The sequence below is a fragment of the Poecilia formosa genome, unplaced genomic scaffold (assembly GCF_000485575.1).
Source record: "Poecilia formosa unplaced genomic scaffold, Poecilia_formosa-5.1.2 Scaffold16, whole genome shotgun sequence".
Classification (NCBI taxonomy): domain Eukaryota; kingdom Metazoa; phylum Chordata; class Actinopteri; order Cyprinodontiformes; family Poeciliidae; genus Poecilia; species Poecilia formosa.
In genome coordinates this window covers 4,304,020-4,328,610 of record NW_006799955.1, presented here as the reverse complement: position 1 = coordinate 4,328,610, position 24,591 = coordinate 4,304,020, and the positions used below count along the sequence as shown (strand labels likewise).

The 24,591-nt window shown below is 38.0% G+C and overlaps 2 protein-coding genes across 7 annotated transcripts in view; both read right to left on the bottom strand.

Moving 5' to 3' along the window:
* LOC103134378 (WD repeat, SAM and U-box domain-containing protein 1) overlaps window positions 1-3,768 on the bottom strand; it is a 17,852-nt gene extending 14,084 nt beyond the window's left edge. Inside the window, exons 1-3 of one of the 3 annotated variants that reach the window (XM_007546605.2) lie at window positions 2,969-3,768; window positions 1,188-1,375; window positions 531-617 (exon numbers count right to left, since the gene is read on the bottom strand). In XM_007546605.2, the coding sequence (XP_007546667.1) occupies window positions 531-617; window positions 1,188-1,375; window positions 2,969-3,366 (673 nt within the window). In that variant the 5' untranslated portion in view covers window positions 3,367-3,768. The remainder of the gene's footprint in view (window positions 1-530; window positions 618-1,187; window positions 1,376-2,968) is intronic. The other 2 variants (XM_016668717.1, XM_007546606.2) reach the window with 2 other exon arrangements.
* Window positions 3,769-4,313: 545 nt separating this feature from the next.
* Window positions 4,314-24,591, bottom strand: part of baz2bb (bromodomain adjacent to zinc finger domain, 2Bb) — a 32,231-nt gene continuing 11,953 nt past the window's right edge. Inside the window, exons 4-37 of one of the 4 annotated variants that reach the window (XM_016668713.1) lie at window positions 24,421-24,552; window positions 24,029-24,189; window positions 23,757-23,936; window positions 21,447-21,508; window positions 20,536-20,969; window positions 20,217-20,411; window positions 19,167-19,227; window positions 18,783-18,891; window positions 18,552-18,653; window positions 17,452-17,656; window positions 16,767-16,859; window positions 16,623-16,684; window positions 16,358-16,423; window positions 15,149-15,214; window positions 14,717-14,761; window positions 14,500-14,526; window positions 13,973-14,038; window positions 13,443-13,583; window positions 12,831-13,085; window positions 12,187-12,410; window positions 11,094-11,168; window positions 10,774-10,999; window positions 10,617-10,679; window positions 10,065-10,203; window positions 9,387-9,979; window positions 8,254-8,419; window positions 7,955-8,110; window positions 6,969-7,126; window positions 6,671-6,876; window positions 6,370-6,505; window positions 5,982-6,119; window positions 5,613-5,881; window positions 5,346-5,489; window positions 4,314-4,669 (exon numbers count right to left, since the gene is read on the bottom strand). In XM_016668713.1, coding sequence (XP_016524199.1) covers window positions 4,522-4,669; window positions 5,346-5,489; window positions 5,613-5,881; window positions 5,982-6,119; window positions 6,370-6,505; window positions 6,671-6,876; window positions 6,969-7,126; window positions 7,955-8,110; window positions 8,254-8,419; window positions 9,387-9,979; window positions 10,065-10,203; window positions 10,617-10,679; window positions 10,774-10,999; window positions 11,094-11,168; window positions 12,187-12,410; window positions 12,831-13,085; window positions 13,443-13,583; window positions 13,973-14,038; window positions 14,500-14,526; window positions 14,717-14,761; window positions 15,149-15,214; window positions 16,358-16,423; window positions 16,623-16,684; window positions 16,767-16,859; window positions 17,452-17,656; window positions 18,552-18,653; window positions 18,783-18,891; window positions 19,167-19,227; window positions 20,217-20,411; window positions 20,536-20,969; window positions 21,447-21,508; window positions 23,757-23,936; window positions 24,029-24,189; window positions 24,421-24,552 — 5,303 coding nt within the window. In that variant the 3' untranslated portion in view covers window positions 4,314-4,521. The remainder of the gene's footprint in view (window positions 4,670-5,345; window positions 5,490-5,612; window positions 5,882-5,981; window positions 6,120-6,369; window positions 6,506-6,670; window positions 6,877-6,968; window positions 7,127-7,954; window positions 8,111-8,253; window positions 8,420-9,386; window positions 9,980-10,064; window positions 10,204-10,616; window positions 10,680-10,773; window positions 11,000-11,093; window positions 11,169-12,186; window positions 12,411-12,830; window positions 13,086-13,442; window positions 13,584-13,972; window positions 14,039-14,499; window positions 14,527-14,716; window positions 14,762-15,148; window positions 15,215-16,357; window positions 16,424-16,622; window positions 16,685-16,766; window positions 16,860-17,451; window positions 17,657-18,551; window positions 18,654-18,782; window positions 18,892-19,166; window positions 19,228-20,216; window positions 20,412-20,535; window positions 20,970-21,446; window positions 21,509-23,756; window positions 23,937-24,028; window positions 24,190-24,420; window positions 24,553-24,591) is intronic. The other 3 variants (XM_016668714.1, XM_007546602.2, XM_007546604.2) reach the window with 3 other exon arrangements.

Below are 24,591 nucleotides of genomic sequence, written 5' to 3'. Positions count from 1 at the left end.
TATATATATATATATATATATATATATAATTTTTTGTCACCATGGACTTGGGTTGCCATGCGGGGCCAACAAACCCTCCAGAGAATGACCGTTACCATGGCAACGCATCGAAGGAACTAGCACCATTGTATGCCCAAGCACATAACGAAAATGCACCTTGTAACCTGGTTATATAACCCGTGAAGGACGTGTGAAGTCTGCTTCCTCTGCTGGAGCTTGAGCAACAAAATGTGTCTGTTTGCACCTGCTGACCTTCCAGATCATCTTGCATATGGACACACACGGATAACAGAGAATCCCCCAGTGCTGCTGTCTGTCAGGAGGAAGTCTTAATACATTATTCACGAGTCCATCTCTGATTTAAAGCCCATAAAATGATTGTATTCAGCAGAGAGAGATATCAAGGTTGTCCCAGTCAGCAGGGCGTTTCTCTCTCTCTCTCTTTCTGTCTGTCTGTCCTGGACAATAGATTAAAGGAGTGTTTGGCTGAGGAAGCATGCAGGGCTCGGGGGGGAGGGGGGTCACCCTACCTGTTCCCTCACGCTGAGAAACAATCCATATTTTCAGAAGACTGTCCTGTCCACAGGAGGCCAGTCGAAGCTCCACACAGGAGTCTTCTGCAGAGTAAGTGGGGGAAAAAAAAACTCAGCGTTCATGCTTGATAAAACCAGCAACAGAAGAAGACAAATATGTTATGACAGCATGTTAGTACAGAAACCACTAACCAGCAGTATCCTTTAAAAAAAGAAGTAATGTTTTGAAAAGAGACATTTGATTAGTGGACTAAAAACAGCGTTGGATATTTAACAGATACTGACAACACCGAGCTCCCCAATCACAATTTTGTCAGAGGAGTAGGTAAATAAGTGGAACATGACTTGAGCTGTAAAACACATGAGGTTCATTTTATAATCTTAAGAACAATAGTTGTCTTTCCTGGTAAAATGGCAGGATTTTGTGATGTAAAAGTGTAGACACCCTTAAAAGGTGTGTTTTGCTGAAGGATCTTTTTTATTCAGTTTGGCAGTCCTCTTTTGTAAGACTATTAAACCCCACACATTGACTCAAAAAAATATGCCTTCACAGAATATGCAAATAATTTCCATATCTTTGTATTGAGAAATCTTTACCTTCAATAATATATAGGTATACACATTTTTTTGCTATTTCAAGTTTACTTAACTCACCAATTTTGAAGTGAGGTGCGAAGCTGCAGCAGGTGACGCCCAAATCGTGGGCGTCTTTCTTAGCAAGCAGAATGCTGATGTGATCATCCCAGAGTTTGAGGTCTCCGTGGGTACAGCCGGTCACAAAAACCTGACTGCAGGGGGAGAAACTGCAGGCCACAATGCTGGCTTCACTTGCTGCAGCACATCTGCGGGAGAAAATTATTAGAGCAGTTTGTTTAAAAGACAAAGAAGGCTGTTGGTGAAAATGTTTGACCTTGCATGGTTCTGTTGAGATGAGAGGCTTAATCAGTGATGACAGAGCCTCAATAAGAGTTCTGACGAGGACGAAGCATTCATTTTTCTTGAAAATAAGTATATGTTGTCTGAACTCAAGTTGACCTGAAATGAATACGTGTGTTTTTATACTAAACTTTATTAGCTCAAAAAAGCCAGACCACTTTTCTGATATGCATACTCACGCTGTCCTCGGTGTCCTAAAAAACAATTAGATGATTGTTTTCTGACACACTTTCAGGATTATTTTCTGTTTTAAAGTTTGTCACTGATGGGAGGCGGGTGGGGGGGAAAGCTGCTGAGCAGAAAGTTGTGACAGCTGTACGATGACTCCATCTGCTGCAGAAGGCTGAGAGATGTTGCCAAAAGCGACAAGTGTGAGAGCTTTTCGATTCAGTTCGTCTGTCAAACTGTGGTTTTCAGAGTTGAGCGCTAACCTTGAGTCTCACTTTGAATCTGTTAAAGGTGTCAGTCAGATTTTATTTTATTTTATTTTTTAAATTAGTACTCCAACACAGAACCGGCACTCTACCATCAGGGTTGATTCCAGAAGGTTTTCAGATGAGTGTCAGGATCCGTGTTTTTGTGTGTTTATTTTTGAGTTTTCTGTGTTCAGTCCTGTTTCCCTGTGAGTCTCTGTCCTGTCCTCCCCGTTGATTGCTCCCCAGGTGTGTCTCATTCCCTTAATTTCCCTTTGTGTATTTAAACCCACCTGTTGTCTGTGTTCCTTGTCGGATCCTCGTCGTAGTCGTTTGTCATTTGTCTAACGTCTTGTGTTCGCGCCAGTTGAACTGATAAGTCCTGGTTTACGTTAGCGCTCGTCTCTAAGTCCTGTTTACCAGTTGCTACCGGTATTTGGCTGTGTGCCTGTCTCTCTGCCGTGCTGCCTGTGTTGGACTGTTTGAGCATCTTCATCATTAAAATCTTCATCATCACTATAACCTGGGTCTCAGCGTCTCTCCTCACCACTACCAATCACACCTTATGACAATGAGGGTCACTTACAGTGTTGGAGGGAGCCACACTTAGACTTTTTGTAAGATGAGTAAAAATACTAAGATGTAACATTTAATTCTATATTTCTTAATCAAAGGTTATTTCATTATATTTACATTATTGTGGTTCAGGTTCGTTTTTGGGCCTGCTGACTTCAATGAAACATTTGATTAGCATCCATAATTAAACTAAATTAAATCTGGATGACCTCCTGCTGACCTTTGGAGTCATCTATAGGATACAAAAAAAATCTGTGTTTTTTTTCTCTTTCTGCCGGTATGTTTTATTTTGGCCTTTACAATTCTCTAGCAAGTGGGGCAACAATGGGGTGTTTAAAGTGGTTGTTCATTTTTTTTTGAGGAAAGTACAAAAAAAAATGAATGGATGAAGAAATGTTACTGTTGTGATAACATGGCACATTTCCAGCAGTGTCAGCAGTGGACACGTCTACATCATTTAAGAGTACTTTCAGACAAATACGGTCTGGTATCAGAAACCAGGAAGTATACCTGCGTAGTGTCTTGGAAGGGAAGTCCCAGAGGGCCACGGTGCCATCACAGGCACCCGCCAGCAGGAGGCAGGAGTCCGGCGCCAACGCGCAGACTCGGAGCGGACTGCGGCCCGGGTGCTCCACCGCCGAGAGTAGCTCACCTGTCTCCGAGCTCCAAACTATGATGGAGCCGTCCGTGGAGCAGCTTAGCAGGTAGCTGCCGCAGGAGCTGAAGCAGCAGCGGTGAACCCCGTAGCCGTGACCCGTCAGAGGAGAGAAGGGCAACTCCTTAAAGTCCGCCGTGCTATACACCCGGAGCGTTTTATCAGCTGATCCGGTCACCAGAGCAGACTGAGAGAAGGCACAGCAGCTGATCTCGTCTGTATGATCTCGAATTGCACGAATTAAAGAGACCATGTTGGCACCTGTCGACTCTGGCCGTAAATCAGTCTCAGGGTGGCGCAAATGGTCCGAAAGTACAAGCAGGAAGAAGCTATTCTACTTTCTGCCTGCTGTTCTGTCGCTGTTTGAAAACTGACAAATGTCCAGAAAGTGAAATGAGGCCCTTGCTCGTTAATAAGTATTTCCTTGCTTCCGCCTACAGCACACCAATAAAATTTCTCTTGTTATCAGTCTTGTGACGGTTCGTCATTGCATTACACAATGTTCATAGTTGACTCAATAAAACAGAAACCGGGAGTTATACAAAGATTTGTCCCCTTTAATTTCCTAAATTGCTGTTAAAACAAATGAGTGAAAAATAGACAGTTTTAGAATCTAGTTCACAGTTAAAAACTACTTCAAGATACAATCCAGTGGTGTTTTCCCATCAAATCTAAAAGAGAATAAATATAAATTTAAAAAAACAAACAAAAAAAAACCTAATCCTCTGCATAATTTGGGTCACTGAAATCGGCTGATTGGTTCACAAAAGCAGGCAGAAGAGCAGTTTTAGTTTTACATATTTTGGCACAGAATCTGAAACTGTGGATAATATAAGTATGATCAGCATCTGTGAAACATTGACTAACATACGTTTTCTGTGAATTTGCCACTTCCCTAGAAATCATCAATGAATTTGGTTATTCCAGTCTGTTCTGCTGCTCCTCCTAAGCTAATTTTCATGTGTTTTGTTGTGGCCAATTTTTTTGGGGAATCTATTCATGCAGCTACCCGTCTGTGATAGTAATCCTGTGGTTTACATGTAGTTCTGTCGGCCAGAGTCAAATAGTTCATGTACTTTGTATATCACATTTTCTAAAAAGAATATTTGTGAAATCCAATACCCAATGACAAGAACTTCAATATAATATTTAAAAAACACATACATCGTCTTGATAAATTAGATTTCTGACAACACTGGGTTCAGGATTAAGTAGTTTATTAAATAAAGAAGTATTCAACACAAGCAGACATTCCACAAGTCTTTTCCGTTACCTTTATTGACTCTGCACATCAGTGTTTACAAAAGGTGTGCGATCTTTTCAAAAGTTAAAGTCAGAGCTTTAATTACAAAGAATAATACGGTTATTGCTGTGTCAAATGTGGTGGGGTTTTTTTGTTTTTTTTTTTTCAATGCAGTAACTCGGTCCATCGTTTGTCAAAAAATCTCTTCATCCTGTGGCCGGCTTGTCCAATTTCAGAGTCGTCTTCATTAAACTTTTGACAGTTATCAAAAACCAGGTTCACATCAATAACAAAGTTCTCCTGATTTAAATACCTGTAATCATAAAAGAACAGTTTAATTTACACACCAAACTTTTGTATGTAATTATTTACTGTGCCTTGCAAAATGATTCCAACCCTTTGAAGTTTATTAAAATGTTGAAAAGTTTAATGTATTTTAATGATTTTTTTTTTTTTAGATAGATCAACTTCAAATGGGGGATAATTTTGAAGTGGTTTTAAAAACAATGTTTTCAACTGGCTTTTCACTGGTAACCCAAAAATCAATAGTAAATATGATTCAATTCAGTTTTGCGTTAGAAAATAAATATTCTTTTTAGGCCTCGTTGGTTTGTTTGAGAACATTATTGAACATCATCAAGATAGAAGGAATATACCAATCCCAAACATACAGCAATGCAAGAATTTAGATCAGAGCATAATTATACATCAGAACTGTTCAGTCAAAGTACACTTTTCAGACTATTTGTAAAAAAAAAAGAAAAAAAAGTATTGGAAACTATAGAACATTTTCTTTTTAATTATGCACTACTTTCAATTTCACATCACATAAAACTAAGGGTTTTATGCGACCAACTCACTGAAAATTGCTTCTGTAATGTGACATAATGTGGAAAAGTATGAGGGACATAGATACTTTTGAAAGGGAGTGTATATACACATTTATATATACTTATATATATATTTGGCACAATGATATTAATACTTACATGTTGTTGATGAGTTTTTCCTTAATAGTAAAGAAGTCCATTGGTTTCTTGATTACTTTTCTGTATCCAGGGACAGACTTGAGCTTAACCGGTCTCAGAAAGGGCCAAGCGTCCTGATGGGCCTCCAGCTCAGCCAGCAGCACTCTGAAGGGCAGAAACAGCTGGTCATCCTTTTTCGATTAAGTTTCACTTTCTTGAACAAAATATTATGGTTGTTTTATACAAAAGAAGACAACTGCTGTATGTTCTGAATGTGCATGTACATACCGACACACAGCCAGCTCACTGTTGGGTGTTTTGGCCCTTTTTGCACAGGAGACAAGGCTGTCAATCCTGGGCTCAGAGCTGCCTTCTCCTTTCCTCTTTTTGAACTCCTTGGAACCTTTTCTTGGCATGTTGTTGCTGCTGGCAACCTCCTCACTGACATGCTCTCCCTTCACAGATGGCTTACAGTTTTGTTTTACCTCACTGCTTTTGTGCTTTCCTCCAGCTGTTTGGCTTTGTTGCTCCCCGCTGGGAGGGATTTGACCACTTTCCTGAGTGATGGAACACAGAAGATTTTAGAGGATCTAAAAATGCACCATCTGTCCATTGAAAATCAAGAACAAATTGTCAAAAAAGGAATCATTCACTCACACAAGAAGAACAAAACCATGCTCCGGCAGGTACCATGGTTATCTTTGGATTATGGCAGTACGTGTGGCAGCCTTTGTCACAGCCATCGCACAGTAAAAGTAGTTCATCGTTGTCTCCTTTTTGACAGAGCTGGCACTGCTGATAAAACAAAAATATAAAGACAAATATGCAAGATCACTTTGCAAAGTTTCAAATGATAATTAAAATGCTTTTATCATGACTGTTAACATTTCAGATGGTAAAGCATTAATCTATTAAAACAGCCTATTTTCAGATAGCTCAGAACAAATCACTTTATTAGGGATTTTTACAAAACACTTGCTCCTTAGTGTAAGTGTTGCAATTTTTTTTAATGTATAACCAAAGAGAGATATCAGGGAAAACCAACCACTTTCATGACGTCTTGTTTCCAAACAACAGATTTCTGCAGATGCTGAATGCAAAGAGACAGCTGAGCTGAACTGCGGATTTTACCGAGGGCTTTATGCCACCGTCTCATTCCAGGAGCCACCTCCTGCTTGTTGCTGTAAAGAGACAATATAAGACTCATTGGAGAATTAAAACAGAATAAGCAGCAGCCCATATAGTTTTTAGTTACAAAGCAGCATCCATAGTCTCACTTTACCTCAAATATAAACATGATAATCACATTGTGCTGTCAGACCAGAGGTGTGTAGTTTGAGGTCTACCTTCGCTCAATGTTCCTCTCCAGGTGTGCAAGCTTGATGACTGCTACGTCAAGAAGACTGTTGGAGCGTCGCATCAACAAGCCTGAAAGTCTCTCCTGTCGAGTTTCTTCCCATTTTTTGTTGTCCAAAGAAACGGAAGACAAGGGCTCGTGTTCAAAACAGACCAGATCGTCACTGTTGTACTGGGGCTCACTGGGCATCCAACCCTAAAGTAGGTACATTTGTGCATTATAACCATTATGGTGCTGTAGAAATCTTATTTTATTTTGGAGTTTATGAATCAGACACAGATGCATACCTGAATGTGTAAGTTGGCAGATAGGACATTTTTCTCCAGAGCTTCTACCTGCAGCAGCAGATTGCTGTCAACCTCTACGGCTCGCTGTTCAACACACCAGCCTTCAAAAATCTCCCTGCTTATCTTCTGCTTTTCTGGGTCTTTTGTGTCAAATTCTGCTGCCACAGACATGGTGAAATATTTTAGGATCTACAGTCAACTTGCAAAGCCTTGCAAAAGTATTCATATCCATTGAATGTCTTTACATTGCAGCCACAAATCTCAGTATATTTTAATGGGATTTTATCCAACAAATCAGCATGGTATAGTATGCAACTGTGAAGCAAAAACGAAATAATTGGTTTTATAATATTTGTCAACTACAAAGGAAGAGCTAGAAAATGAGGTGTATTTGTATTTAGCTTCTCTGAGGCAAATTTTCAGCAAATTTTTTGGGTTATGTATCTAGCAGGTTTGCATGTCTAGAAAATGAAAACTGTACTCATTGTTTTTTGTTTTTTTTTGTAAAAAAAATGTTTCAAGTGGAGTCAGATTAGATTAAATGAATCTGCTAACACAAATGTTTGAGTCTTGCCAGATAATCACCTGGATTTACGGTTGGACTTTGAGTGGGCCATTCCAACACAAGAGTAAGTTTTGATAAATCTTTACATTGGGTGTATGTTTGGAATCATTGTTCAATGAACAACTGCCCCAGTTTCAAGTCTTTTGCAACTACTAACAGGTTTTCTTCACCTGGCTTCTAAAGCTTAGCCATTTGTCCCATTGTGGTAATTTGGCACCAATATTCCACGTAGAGACGACACCCTTCATCCATCTTGTGTTTCACGTGCACACACATCCCTAACTTGTGCCCTGACTTGTTTAACAAATGTATTTTGATAATAATAAGTGATATGAATACTTTTTCAAGCCAATGCAATTTGTGCATCTCAAAATATAACATTTCAGCTTGTTCATATATTATTAGTTGAAGTTTAAATTACCATTTGCTCGGTTGGCGTAGATCTGGCTCATATGCTCCATATTTTTTTGGATCTGTTTCTGCAGCCCCCTCTCTCTGATACCCCGGTTATGGAGAGAATTGACCAGACTCTGCAGGTTCTCCGCATCTGAAATTCTCCACCAGCCTCGCAGCATCTCTGCCAAAACATGCATGCAGATTAAACGATTCTTCAAGTTTTTTCGGGCTGACAACTATCAAATTATCACAGTGTGTATATCCTGATGGCTTTTTAGTCCACGATACTTAACTTCCCACATACCAGAGAGGTTTCCCTCTTACCTTCAGGAACTGGCTGAGGACAAATGTAGTCCTGAGCCTTGGCTACCTCCAGAGGAGAGAATGACGCACAAGCAGGCTTGTTATTCAGAGGCTCTGTGGTCTCACTCTTGTCGACAGAGTTGCAATCTGCCAGACAGAGGTCCTCATCTCGATTACCCTCTGCTTCCTGGGAGGTTAGATCCAGCAAAGAGGTTATAGAGGAGGCAGAGAGGGACAGGCTGGAACTTGTTGCTGAGCTGAACATGTCATACAGTGTCAGACTGCTCATATGAATGCCAGACTTTACTTTACTGAGATGATAAAATGCACAGTACAAAAGTTTGTTTCACTTCACATTGCATACAGCAAAAGTAAAAATGTCATTTTAAGTATTAAAATAAAAATGTTAAATAATATTTAAAAAATTCACATTTTGCAAGTGTTTGCACATCAATTTGGGTCTCTACTGCAACCAGAAATACCTCTAACACTTAAAAAAAAAAAAAAAAAAAAAAAAAACACCCAGCCATTTTTTGGACAATAAGTTTATGGTTTTTGGTGTTTGCAGAGCAAAACCTTCCTAATGTAACGTCACAAATCCACAGGCACTGCACCTCATCTAGCAACCCCAGCGAAGCCAAGCCCGTTATTTAGCAACCCAAGCAGAGCTCCAGCATGACTGGTTAGCTGGTTTTGCCATTGTATTTGCTGTACAATGACTGTTGGAAAAAAAACAAGTGTTTTGCTGTTGATCCACCATCCAGAAACCATTTGTTTTCCTGTTGGTTGTGCAGGAGGCTCTACTTCTGCTTTCCAAATATCGTATAATTACACATCTGTTTGTAGCTATTTTCATGTGCCAGAGTAAATGAGTTAGAGGGGCTAATGGGGTGATGTGGCCAGCATCACTTTATTTGGATTTAAAGTGACAAAAGGCCCTAAACACACTCATTCTTAAAGGAGCTCTAAATAGGCAGAACTGAGCAGACTAAAATCTCATTATCAAAGAATGATTTTGTGCAAATAATATAATGAATCTGTTTTGAATTGCCCATAGACCTATCCTAACCTTTTCAAGGAAGCATAATATGCCACCTTTAAACATTCACAAAGCAAACCTAATTGTTTGATACTGCAATAAAATAATAACTGACCTGAGAGTCAGCTGCATGTAGTCTATTAATCCCAGCTTTGGTGATTTTCCTCGGGGTATTTGGGAGGAGAGATGAGGAGGATTCGGTCCTGACAAGTTGTGAGGAGGAGATGAAAGCTGGACAACTGATGTTTGAGACCACAGAAGAGCCATCACAAGGAGCGCGGGGCAGGAGGCTAAACCACTCACTGCTTTTTTCAGTCAATACCGCAGACAGCTGGTTGTCAGGCAGGATGGATTGAGGGCTCCAGGTCATGCAGTTATTGTTGAGCTGGGCAGCACTGAGTGCAGATGGAGCTGAAGTTTTATCCGTCTCCGGGGTACAACAGGAATGATAAGGCTCTGTGATAGAAACTTGACTAGGACGGGCATCCTTAGCATCAATGTTTGAGTTTTGATCTATTTTGGCTGCTTCAAACAGTTTGCTGAGCTTAGAAAAAGACTTTTGGAGAAGACTGTCGTCGTCGTTCTGCTGGCACTTTGCCTTGGTTTTAACATTTTCTGTCCTCTGTTGTGAGATCTTTTCCTGCTGCTCCTCCTTTACTCTGACAGAAGCCTTCCGTCTTCCCCTGTCTTTCTCCACCTCCTCCAACTCTGTGAAAGAGAAACATTTGGCCAACTAGGAAATATGGAACACAATAACTCAGAATTCAATCATCAATTCTGAATTTACACTCACCATTCTCTACTCCTTCAACAAATATGTCCCCGCAATGTGGGAGGAGCCAGTAACGCCTCCTGTATCGGTCTTCACCAACAACCATCGAGCGCAGTGAGTGAGATGCTTCAAACAGCTTCTGACTGATTTCACTTTGCAACTTAAGAGAAAAAAAAGCTAAATTTAGACAAATGCATCTCAGTGAATTACAATGCCAGTGAACATTAATCAAAGTAATTCAAGACAAAAAGAGAAGCTCAAGTAAAATATAAACACATACACTCAGAGTGATGTATTTTATGGGTTCAGTTGTGATTATGATGACTTTGGTTTCATTTTATGCCTTTAGATTATTGTCAAGGGGATGCTGGGAGACAAAGACCAAGACTGCAAACAAGCTGAAGGTTACCAATGATAATACTTTACAGGTATATTTCAGGGAAATACATGTAATGTAATCTCAATAATACACAAGTCTTCCCTTGTGAATTGAATAATTGAAACAAAAAACTAATTAATGATTATTTTTCTGTAAAGGCATTCATCATGGAGGCATGAACCGTCTTCTTTTACCTTGCATGTTTTCTGGATCTTGGCGTCTAGTTCGGTAATGTCTCTTGAATGTCTAGCGGCTTCCTAGGAGAAAAATGTATATTTGTGAGGCAGGAGAATGGGCTGATGGTTAATATTTGAAACAATGATTTTCCACTTGGAGGATACAATTTCTGACCTCCTCTCTACATGTCTCTGATTTCTTCATTTTCCTTCTCCTCATTTCTTCCTCCTGTCCTTCATAATCCTCTCCTTGGTCTTCGCTGTCTTCATCCTCCTCTTCTTCGCTGCTCCTGCTTTTCCTCTTACATTTGTTGTGGACAGTGACGCTGCTGAAGGTATGGTTCTCTTCTCCTCCATCAGTGTGTCTTTTATCTGTTTTCTTTGCATGGATGTTCCTCAGTCTACAGAAACAAAAAGTTAGCAAAATTTGATTTTCAATACAAATTTAACAATATTCATCTAATAAAAGACATCTCAGATGACTTATTTACTCACTTGCGCAGCTTTCCCTCTAACGCCCACTTATCCTTCCTCAGGTTGGTCATATAATCTATATTTTTGTCGATCTGGCTGAAAAACATCAGGCAAAACCATCAACCTTTTTTTTTTGCATGCTAGGTGCAGATTTAGTTGACCAAATGTGAGCATCTATAGCGGTTTGATCGCCCAGCAGTTTTATTAATAATAAAAGGGAAAATGGCCTCCAGCAGTGAATCCCTGGTCTGATTCCCAATTATCTACACTGGATTTAAAAGACCTGCTTCCTTATACCACAATTCCTCTACCTCCTTTATGTAGCCCATAATAATAAAACAATAAAACAGAAGGATCTCAGGAATTTTAACATATCAAAGAGGGCAAAGTATACTTTAAAGCAAGACGCATTGTCTGATGCAACCTGGTGAAAGTCCCCGTCAGCCGGAATTTGACATTTTCATACATATATTGGTACAACAAAGAAGTTTTACAAATAAATTAAGCTTTTTTCTGTCAAGGACATGAGTTAGCCTAACATCTTAAGTGAACTTGTTATTGTAAATATTTCCAAAGTGTATATTTGGAAATACACTTTGGAAAGAGGATGTTTAGGTTCTCTGGAACCTAAACATCCTCTTTTGAAATCTATTCACGCTCACAAGTAAATTAAGCACTCCAAAAATGATCTTCGCAACATTTAAAAGCAAAAAAAGAAAAGAAAAAAATTAAATGAATGTAGAAATTTGTTCTCCATCAGGACAGTAAAAGCTAAAGTCGCTGCAAATTAACAATTTTCTGGAGTTCTTGATCAAATACATACAGACAGCAGAATATTTTTGACTGAAGGAAAACACAAGACAGAGAATGAGCCACAGTCTCCATCAGTACCACACTGGAGAATGGAGAGTAAAGATTATAGTTATATTGTCAACATGTTGAACGTTGTCAATTAGGCTTCTTCCGTCAGTGATGTAAATATTGGTGTATCCACATCAATAGATGGGGAGAAACATACAAATCAGAAAAACTCAATGTGAAGCTGCAATTCTGACAAACACTTCCTAACTTTGATTGCTTTAATCATAAAAAATAAATCTGAAGGTAATCTTACCTGATCACAGCCTTACTGCAGCAGAGTTCGTTAACCAAGAACGCCAGCATAGCAGCCTTATCTGACGGACTGTGAGCCTGGAACGCCTTGGTTTCAAGGCTGTGGGCCAGAGCAGCCACCTCTGACTGTTCAGAATGAGCTTCCATGTAGATTTGCAGGATCTCAGACACATTGTCTTGGTTGATCTCCACATTAGTTAAATGGTCTCCCAACAGGGTTTTGCACTGAAACAGTCAAACAATTAAAAAAAAAAATCTTCAACTGGTTCCAACTCACGAAGAATTCAAAACCGGTTGACTAAGATAGTCAACTGGACTAAGATAGTGGTGGTAAGTTACAAAGGATAAAAACCGACATAAAATACATGTTTCCTGGAAGACTGCAAGGACACAATATGAATTTCTTGTCCAAGAGAAAAGAAAAATATATCGCAGCACATATCAAGTTTTAGGAGCCCATTTTCTAAAGTTCCTGACCAAATCTAGTTACCAGTGTCTTCCGGCAAAACAAGAACATCAGTATGTTGTATTTTGCCATTTTTGTGCATTTGTCCCCATTTAATATATGCATATTTGACATTCATTTTCAGCCTCTTGAAGTTAAATACTTGCAGAAATTATACAGGTGAAAAGACATGCCCTCACCTTATGGCCTGCTGGTATACCCGGATCACACACAGCTGCAGACAGCATGCTCACCAGAAGGTCCTGCACCTTCTGCAAACTGTTCCCAATGTTGAGCAGCCCATCTTGCAGGTCGCTTATAGTGATCTGGTTTGAGTTTAATCCGAGTTTTAGAACCGCTCCAAAGTTACGGATAAACTGCAACACCATCAGGCAGTCCGAGAATGTTTTTCCCGGTAAAATTAGTCCAGGTATACCAGGTAATTCTGGAAGAGGCTGGGGAAAGGAACACAATTTTAACAAGAACAATTAACAATTATTAACATTATTAACAATTATTAAAAATTAATTATCCTTAGCTTTTAAATTGTGGATTAAAATTAATGATGTACACGTTGCTAGAAGTCTCAACATATTTTCAAAGAAATGATGTAAGCAGTGATATCTGGTTTATGGTTATACCAAGAGTACCCACTTGATGGCACTGTTGTGATCTACACCCGTTCCAATTTAAATCAGTGTAAGTGTAGCTTGGTCGTCAAGTACACAAAGAGCTGTTCAAATCTTCAAGCATGCAGCTTCAACAACATTACAATGATTATGACATTTATAAACAGCTCACATTATGCATACCTTATGATCTGGTAAACACATGTCTTCTTTTGGCTTCATTAGCTCCTTTGCTTTTTTCTGCTTCAGTCTTCTGAGCTCCAGTTTCTTCTTTTTGTTTAATTGTTTCTCTGCTTTCTTTTCTTTTCTCAGACGTTCTTTCTCCTGCAACAGAGAAAATTAGGTTTACCATCCCAACAAAAGCACTGTAGGGTTGTTTAACATGTTTTGATAGGGCTTTAAATCGATAAAATGCACCTACATCGTTTAAAACACAAATTTACAGTACCTTCCAAGTATGTAAACCTCTTGTGCATTTTAAAACATTTGTTATTTTTACAACTACAAAGCTTACTACATTTTACTGAAATTTTATTTCACGGAAATTTACAATTTAGTGTAAAGCTTGACATTAAATTAAGATTTTCAAATTTGTGGATACTTTAAGAAATGATGATTTTTAAAAACAAGCACGGCTAAAACTAACTCTCCGTTATGAAATGTAACCTTATCGGAGTGTGTGAAAGGTTAAGATGTAAGCTGTAGTTCATCACCTCTGCCTTCCTCCGGGCCTCCACAGCTTTCATGAGAATCATGTGCTGCCTGCGCCTTTCCCTCTCCTACCAGGGAACAGAAAAGTGTGTTTCATCTTAATTCGCAACCGTTTAATCTATTGGGATAAATCCTATAAGTGTCAATGACAATTGTGATAAACAGCTTTAAATAATAAGAAGCATGAGAAGCCAAACTCAAAGTTAAAAGAGAAAACAGTTTACTTCAGTGCTACATTTAACAGCTTGTGCAAGGATGAACCGTTCCGGAGGACATGATGATAAACATACACACAACATGCATATGTTCTCGGTGTTTTGCAGTGGCAGTCTGATTTTACTCCAGAGTGCATTTTTAATAATATTAGAAAGATAATGGATGCATTTCTACAGAGTGACCAACAGCAGAGAGGTGTGCAGCGGATTATTCTGAAAAAGCCATGCAGACGGAGGCAAGAATATGATATTAGCTATTCATGCAGCACATTCATTTGTTGTTCTAAATGTACAAATCAATAACATGTTCGTACCATATCTAGCCTATACCTCTCCTGCTCCTGGGAGAAAGATTTGGCATAGAATTAGGAATCAGAAAAGCACAAATAAAACCAAAGCCAAAAAATTCAAGTATGGAACAGGAAAAAAAAAAAAAGATTAAATAATGAACAGCTAAAACAACTTACATTCTTCTGACACATGATGTAGATTAAGAACAATACTGCTGTCAGTTTTGGACAAAAATCATACCTGGTGCTTCTGTAAGAAAGACTGAAGTTTACGGAGCTCTCTCTCCTTCAAACAAAGGATTCAATTAGAAACCCAAACATGAGCACATAAATGACCATAATTAAATAGCATGCAGAAAAGGCAAGCTTGGTTCATTGTACTGAACAATCTTGTTGTCAAACTTCCAACCCCATAAAGATCACAGACTAATGAAATGTGCAAATGAAGACATCGTCAATCATAAGTGCATGTACATGAAAATGAGGTTAGTTTGCCCCTTTGTAATTACACTGATGTTGCAAGGCAATCAACAACTTTGACACTGACAAGTCAGAAAATAGCAACGCTAGAGCGACGATGCCTCCAGTAAGCAATGTAGGAAGAGGAAAAGGAAGGGCTAATGGGTAAAAAGAATTGGTAAACCAAAATAGCACCAATCAAAGTTTACCTCACCTGGTTTCTTTTCTCCGCTTCCAGCATTTTTACATTGGCTGCAGTTTCTTTTTTCTTTCTCTTTGCCTGCAAGCAAAAACACACAGAAACAAGGTCAAAATATAGAAAGTAAGGTCACTTTAACACCATATAAAAGTTCAAATTTATTCATTTAGCACATTTAGAAACATCTGTTACACTGACCAAAGTGCTGTACAGAAAGAACAAAAGAAATAGTAAAGACTGTCAGGATTTTAAAGACCTTCNATATATTTTAAAATTAAACTGCAGCCTTAAGATTTCATAGTTTCCCATGGTCTTAGCCATCCAGTTTACTGTGTGGGTTTCTTCTCTGGAAGAGCTGTTTCATGTAATGTGCAGTACCAGAATCTATGTGTAGATCCAGCTTGATGCAAGCGTGATTAAGTTTTATCCTACTTCAAATTAATTGACTAATTTAGGTGCACCTGGGCAACATATTACAGATAACCTTGTTGCTGGACTGAGGCATGCCACCGGTCACGCCATTTATGTGTCTGACTTTGTCACAAAGCAGAGTTCATCCAGCTCAACTGAAACACTTAGGGCAGACCACTAACACCAAAGTAACTATTTTATTTTGGAGAGATTAAAACAATCTTAAAATGTATCACCATCATCATTAAAATGAAATGACAGGACTGAAGAGGAAGCTTTCTCCACTGTGCATTGCTTAGTAAGCTTGATTCTACACAGCAGTTTCCAGATAACATTGCATTGATTATATGGAATTCTAGGCATTGAGATTCACATTTTTCATCCATTATAAAATACAAAACTGTCGTAATAATAATGGAAAAAAAAAAAAAAAAAAAAAAAAAAAACAGGGCTCAGTGAGTGCAAATTAAGCAATGTTTTTATCAGTGATTGCAGCTCTAATGAAATCCTATTAAGAGCCTCTTACTAAGCGCGTCAGCTGAAATTTGATTTAGAAAAGCTGAAATACTTCACAGCTTTTATTAATGAGGGAATGTAAAATAGGTGTATTACACATTGCCGTGTAAATTCCTCTCCTCTCTTGATTAATGAATACTGTATTTTTCATTAAACTTCAGCACGTTTGGAGGGATTTTCATATCTAATTCTACTTTTGCAAAGAAAGTGTTAGCATTAGTAGTTTTTTTTTTTTTAAATTATTTTAATTTTTTTCATCCAAAGCAGATAGGAGGCGTTTCAAATTTCAGGACAAACCTCAAGAACCTGCTGTGCACGGCGTTCTTTCTCCATACGAATATGCTGAATGCGCTTGATCTTCTCCTGGAGAAAGGATGAGGGCAAGATCAAATGGATTAACTGTTAAGTCATGCATGGTAGGAAGCAGTGAGGGGAAGCAGAAAGGGAAATGAAGCTCTACAAAGTGTTAATGCAAATATGGAAGTTCCAGCGTTATAAATGACCATAGGAGTAATTCATAGGAACATGAATTACTGCAGGAAAAAAACAAAAAAAAACATACTTGTTGTTTGTGAATCTTCATCTCCTCTCTTTTCTTCCGCCTTTCTTCAGCAGCCCTTATTGCTGGAATATGCAAAGGAATAAATTCTGAACACAACTCTTAATCTGAATTAGAGGAGAGTCCGATTGAACAGCAGCTGTTTACCTTGTTGCTTTTTTGCCTCCTTGGTGGCTTGTGCTATGGCCTGTTTTTCTAGTTTCCGCATCATTTTTATCTGAGCTGCCTGTCGAGCTATTTCTGCAACATGACAAAATATCAAATGAAATGCAAAATATAAGAATACATAAATAAAAATGAAAAAAACAAACAAACAAACAGAGCAATCCAAACTTCTTTAATTAATTAATTAATTAATTATTTTAACAGAGGAGAAAAAAAACAACTTCCGGTTTTAAAATAGCTAGGACTTAATGAGATATTGACAGAAGATTGATCACAAAACTTTTCACAATGCTGAAAGACAAGAGGGTTTTGTGCTCAGACTCAGATTAAGGTTATTCTTCCATTCAGTCTTCAGCTGCAACAACAAGAGCAAGCATGTAACAAGATGCCACAAATATCTGGTCTGGTTTTCTACCATTGTAAAGAGGAGTCCCAGTACAAACTGGTCTGGTTAGAATTATTTGCACTACTATCAAATACACTAAAGCAAAATTAAATTTACACAGTAAAAAGCATGAAATTGGAAATCACCTCAGTCATGTGAAACATAGTTTTCAGTAAGACAAAGAATAACAAAGATATTTGGATTTTACGATGGTCTAAAGCAACACCGGCGAAACGTTGAACAGCTTCTGCATGCTGAGTATTTCAGTGATGCAAAACTAACCTTGAGCTTCCAGTTTACGTAATAACTTTGAATCACTAATATCTTGAAGAGGAGGTTCACAATAATATGCAGGATGATGATGCTGGGCTGCAGAAACATTGTTTGCGGTCTGGTGTTTGGATTTTGTTCGTTGGCTGCGCCGTCCATTCATCGCTATGATACAAGAAGAAATGTCCTCCTCATTCATCAGGAACCACTGTAAACCCTGACAAAGATCAGGAAAGTCAGAGATGGAAAACAAACAAGAGGTAAAATAACCTCCACTCTTATTATAGTGTAGATCTCTTTTTTTTTTCCAGTTAGCATGATTAATTCAAGAACCCATGGAGACTCATTTGAGGTCAGCAGCTTTCTTGAAAACTATGTATGATCTTTTTCAACACAGCAGTAATTGCTAATACAATGTACAGCTTGATTTTTTTCTGTATTGTTCATTTTCTCTAATCCACAGACAAAAAAAGAAAGATCTACTCTGTACATCTTAAGTGACAAAAAAAGTTTTTTTTTTATGGCTACAAAAATCATGTGATCAAGGTGCAGCTAAATATTAGTGAGGTGAATTCAAACTTGTGCAAAAAAGTCGTATATTAAATCTAAGTTAGTTGCATAATCATTTTTCAACAGAAAAAAGAGCAGTTCAAATAAAAACACCAAATTAATATGACATCAGTATAAATGATAAATGCATGTAAAGCGTCAACATCAGCTTTAGTCATATATTTGATCAACATGTCATCAAATACTGCTATTTATATGACTACATGTACTCTAGTCCAAAATCACTCATGCACCTGGCGAATTTTCTTTCAAACTATTTCGTTCCAATATGTTTTACTAACTGTAGATATTATGAATGATTTAGTGTGGTATGAACAGAGTTAAAACTTGAAACCAATAGAAAATCTCAGGAGAGAGATACATTTTAGGAGGATTTCCGATCTTAAAGTCTTTGAGTTTATCTGCAATAATTAAAAGTGGGGTTAACTGTTGTAATCCCATTAAATATTTTTATTTTAATCTGCCATTGGTGCAAATAATATTGGGCTTAACTGTATTAATAACAAATTCAATAAATAGAGCTTGGAACGCAAAACTTTTACCTCGGGTCCTTCTCTACCTTCGTAGAAGTTACCAACTTTAACTTTTGTGCTAAAGCTGAAGTTGTCCCGGGAAATTTCTGTTATTCCATGCCGGACCAAGTACTGTGGAGGACAGAGCACTGCAAAGTAATTATTCAGCTCAACTGTCAACAGAAGCTTCAAACTCAAACATTTAAAGCTCCAACTCAATCTTTTAGAGAAGCTCAGCTACACGACTCATCGTTTATTTACCTTCACTACATCAGGATATTGACGCAGCTTTTTTCCACACGGAGCAAAGTAAGCCACCTCCCCTTGCAGGCGGCCAAAAACAGTTCTCATCCGGGTCTCTCTCTCCCATCTGAAGAGGAATATCAAGAACAAAAATTTAATCAAATAAATATATTAATATCCTATCATAAACATATTGGAATAAATGGAGTTTGAAATTATTTTAATCAATTTAATATTAGAGCCAGAGATAAGATCCGATTTTTAATTGGACATTCAAAGAATGTTCTTCATAAAATAACTGCAGACCTTAGTGAGAAACACTAATTCTACCTAAAAATTGGCTTCGATATCAACAATTCAGCAAATAACCATGTAAACAAAGGCTTAGCTGCAAAATCTCACCCAAACTTAAGAGGTAATTGCAGAGCTCTCTCATCTGTGACTCTCCTTTTCTTCTTCAAACCTTAAAAACCAGAAGGGGAAAATGAGTGCTTTTCTCACTTACTAACTATAAGCTAATGTTTTTAAAATGGAGGAGGATAATAGTAGAAAAATAGAAGGTGGCCATGTTGTTACAAAGATGAACGTTGTACCTTAATAATTTTAATATATGTAAATGAAAACTGTATTTTTCATCTAGTATTCTGAAACATATATAGTCACTGAATCCATTTTCTCATTTATTCAAGAGCATCACAAACGTGAATCTGTTCTAAACAATTCTAGACAACAAGGAATCAGATGGGTTTTAGTCAATTACTTAAATGTATTATTAAACATATATATATATATATATATATATATATACACACACACACATTTATAAATGTACTACTACCATTAACAACATTATATAATAAAGCACCCTATTTATATATTTCTATAACATTGTGAACAGATTTTTTTCTTCCGTGTCAAAGCGGAGTAATTCCGTTAGACTGCTCAAAGGGGAAAATACACACAATTTAGAGCAAAACAAAATAGATCAAAGGGTTTTCATTGGTGAACTTAAATACATTTCAGAATTTAATGTGGGGGTTTAAAAGGCTCATAGAAAAGTAGAATTTGTATGAAAATCATGCTCCATGATCTGATATTTGAGAATAACAGAACAACATTTTTGTTAACAAATACAGCTATCTGTTTTAATAAGGGGCTCTAAAATGTGGAATATGCAAAGTGTTTGTTTTGATTACTAAAACTGCATATACAGAGTGCTACCAAAAGCTAAACGCTTCTTGCAGAGAACTCATTTTATCCAGCTTGTGTTACAGAATAAACTTTACATTCTGGATTTGCTAAATAAAAAAAAAACTAAAATTACCACAAATAATAATCATAACAATAAAAAGACAGACTTTGAGAGGGTCTTATAGTGATTAAACCTTCCTACTGAAATTTTACTAGACGACCGTTATAAATATATTGCATGCAAGAGAATAGATTTGTTACCTGCTGTTGCAAATGTTAAAGGAGGAGTGAGGTTGCCATGGTGGTGGAGTGAATTGGTGGCTGGTACACCTAAATGCTTTGAAATCTGCAGGTTAAGCAGGGCAGCACTCCTGTCTGCATCAGTATGTGATTCTGCCTTAAAGAACTCCTTCCCATGATCCTCAGCACTGTCACTCTCTGGATTGCTCCCAGAGTCTGAGGGTGATTGTAGACAGAGAAGGCTCAGTTTATTCCCGTCATTTCAGAATTTTTTTTTTCTCTTTTCTGATTTCTATAAGCTCTTTTCAGAAACATATTTATTATCGCATTGTAACTTAACCTGAAAGGCTACTGCCAGAATTCAGACTATTTTCTTCGTCATCCTCAATGTTTCCTGAAGAGTTCTCCGAGCCTCTGCTGCTGTGGAAATCAAACCCACTGCTTCTGGTTAAGTCCACAGGTTTTAGGCAGGAACTGGTTTTTGTTGGCCTCCACCCTGCGTGCAGAACTGAAGCAGCCTCAACTGATCCTGAAACAAGTCCTGATGGGGCAGATTTAGATGGCGAAGCAGACGTGTCGAACAACTTCTTGTTCTTGGTGCCGATGCTCAGGTTGACGGGTGTGTGGTAGGGAGGGCAGGTTGCTGCCAAGAGCAGCCTTTTTCTTGGAGAGTCGGCCTGGACACGGGGTTTCGTTATGAGAGCCAAAGGTGCATCTTGATCTGCAGTGCTGACCACTCCGTTGAAGTGGGGGTTCAGGAGCAGCTCTGGGTTCCTGCCAGATAAAAAGCGAATGGATATGAACAATGACAAACTAAGATTTTAACAGTACTTTGACTGTTTGAGGAGCACACATATTTTTGCAAATTCCAACCAGAAACCTACAAATATTTTATCAGGATTTTTCTAAAGTGTTTTCTTATGGCACTAGAGACCTTCATTCAATAGTAGCCTGACAGGAAGAAGGGCAGAGGAAAAAAAAGGGGAAGACATGCAGCACATGGTGTGGGCCAGGAATTAATCCAGGGAAAACTGCATTGAAGACTGTAGCCTCTGTGCGATGCGCCTGCTCAATCACTTAGCCATGTGGTGCCCCTTTTATAAGAATTATTAATTAATAACGCAGCAAGTCCGTAATTATAAAACTACAAATGGTTTTTTTTTTTTTTTTTTTATAAAATATGTTATAAAAAGAGCAGTGTCAGCTAGTGGCCTTTAACAAGAACAGAGAGGTAAAATATTTCCTTCTTACCAAATTTGGCACTTGGGTCGTACAAAGGAAGCCTGCTTCACAGAATCCATCTGAGTTGCAGCCTTTGTGAATAAATAGAAAAACAACAAATAAATCACTGTCACTCACATTGTATTGCTGTGGGTTGTGAATGAAGGTGTAATAAAGGAAAATGACAAAGAAAGGCAGGCCGGAGTCCGTCAAATATTGACGACATACTGCTATAAAAATATTTTGAAATTTGTTTAGCCTCCCCCCCCTCTCACTGTGAGACATTAACTGACATGTTGTACAACCCCATTATCAAACTCTGACAATCAAAAGGCTGTACTTTCTTGGGAACCACCACATGGATCCAAACTCTCCTAATACGCAGTCCTTCATTATCCCCTATTTTTACAATGGTGACAATCACTATACACTGTAAAAGAGATTTACTTTCCATAATAACAACCAGCCCCAAGCATAAGAGAGCTAATTGTTGATCCGTTTTGTGATGTTAATGTTGTAGGAACGAAACGCAACTGTAATTTTTAGTCCCATAGCGGTCAGACACTTCAGAAGAATAACAAAATCATTAATCACAGCAGCGGCTTTTATTCACTCGTAACAACAAAGTAACAACAGAAAATAGTGAGGTGAGTAAAGGGTGAATGAGTTAAGTTTTTTCCAAGTACATATTTATAAATATACAACACAATTTTAATAACAGATAAGCTTCTTAAGTATAAAAAACAGAGTTTAATTGATTATTTAAATATTCAAACCAACCTGACCCAATTAAAACTGATAGATTGGAGCCGTTTAGGATCAGGACAACTTGCCATATTTGACAGAATCATGAATTCTGGTTTCTAGCATTCAGGTCATATTTATCAAATAATCTACAAAATCTAAAAAAGGTCACTCAGAGCTTTAGGTTTGTTCAGGGTTTGGAACAGGGTTAGAGAGTGAAGGGCAAGCCTTGCTGTGGGACTGTGGTAAAGAAATGTTGTCAATAGCCAATCCAGTGGGATGTATGACACCGCTATGCCGCTGGCTTTTCTCCTCTGCAGTCGCTGCACTGTGGAAAAACAGTGCTGTGCAAGTAGGGAGACCAACAGGACGAGAAAGGAACTGAAGCTGATCAGAGGAAGTCACAGGAACACTGCGACAAAGACTCGTTTGACAAGCTTTTCCATCACCAGCAAAAGGTCTCCTGTCTTTACTCTTAGAAGTGTTGTGTGTCAGATGCTGAGTAGGAGGAAAACAACAAAAAGACAGAACATCATGTCAGCTCCTGCTGTGAGATTCTTACACTAGCAGCTCTGTCATCTAACACATGCTTCCAGCCTTCCACCCACCAACTGAGCATGATTGTTGACAAATCCAGAGCAGACATGAAGTTATCAAATACACTTTAACAAAGTTTGTGCTGTCACTCCAACTATATTTCTTTATGCATAATTCAAAACGTTAAAATATTTCTATCCTCAAACATTTCCCATATTGTCATACACCACAAACATCAATGGATACTAATGATATTTTATGCGATAGATCAAAACACAGCAAGTACTACTAGTAAGAAAACATGGTGGTGGTATTATCATGCTGCAGGGACACATTTCTTGTGCATGGAAAGGGAAATCATTTAATTTAATGAAAGATGGATGGTGCCATCTTGGAGAAAAAACAGTTAAGATGATGCAGAAGAGTTGAGACTGAGCTAAAGGTTCAGGACAGCAGGACAACAGCCCTAAATATACAACCAGAACTCCAGTGGGTTTAAATCAAGGCGGCCAACTCCAGCCCTCGAGAGCCAGTATCCTGCATGTTTTTGTACCTGCTTCAACACAGAAGTCTCATTATCGGATTTCTTTATCCATGATCAAGGCATATTAACGTGTTAAAATGGCCAAGTCAAACTCCAAACTTTAATTCAACTGAAAATATGTTGTAAGACTTGAATATATAGTCCAATCTGACTGAGTTTGAGCTATTTTTACAAATATGCAAAATTTTTGTATCTAGGTTTGAAAAGCTTTTAAAATTACACCCTAAAAGACTTGCATCCAAATCTTATTCTATAAAGCATTGACCCAAATGACCACACTTTTCAGATTTATGTTTGGCAAATTTTCAGGTATTGTTTTTCGGGATAACAGAAAGTATCTTAATAGGATACTTTCTGTTATTTCATTAAAATAAAATTAAATTTGTGTGTGCAATGTGCCAAAATGTAAAAAACAAACAAACAAAAAAAGTCAAGTTTTATGAATTATTTTGCAGTAAACTTTACATAAGCAAAATGTTTAGTTTTAACAAAAAGAAATCCACACTTCCACTGACTTTCTTTCCTACTTGGATGTCTTTTTCAGAGTCAGAGTCGTCGCTGTCGCTGCTTAGATCCTCATCATCTTTCTCCATATTGTCAGAATCACTGCTGATTTCTTCACTGGAGCTTTCTGACAAGGACCCTGACAGGCGAACATCACACCTGGGTGTCTCTAGCGGTCTTTTCATGACATCCTTAATGACAACAAAATAAGATTTGAAAACGATTACATTCACCTCATACCAAAGTGATAAAAAAGAAGAAAAAAAATTTACTTAATACAAACCTTTTCCTTTGTTGTGAGAATGGTCTTCTGGTGTTGCGCACGCTCAAAAAGGCTATTTTGACTCCAACTTGAGTGGATTTTAGTTTTCTCTTTTTCTTTAGGTGGTAATGGACTGGTGTTCAAGTTCCTGTCTGAGGAAGAAGCGTTCCATCTGCTCACACCTGCACAAAGTAGCATTTTAATTGTCTTGAAAGAGTACACGGTGTGCAATGTGAACCAAACACATTGACATCTGGACAGGTCAATTTTAAGTATTGATAATAAATATTATTAGTTAATACTTCCATGCTTCTTTGTGGTTTAGGTTTCATTTACATTCAGTACTGCTTGATACTGCATAATACCCAATGATGGAACAACAGTTTTTTTCTTTTTTTTTTTTTCTACATTACCTGAGGTGTAAAGTTGTGGATCAGCAGGATTATGGGTTTTGAAGACTGGTACAGAGAAAGGATGCAGACCCAGAAGAGGGTGAAAGACGGCTCCTCCTCTGCAATTTTCCATCTCAGTAGGCCGCCACAGCTCTGAGTAAACAAGAGTTTGTCATGTGTAAAGAATAAACA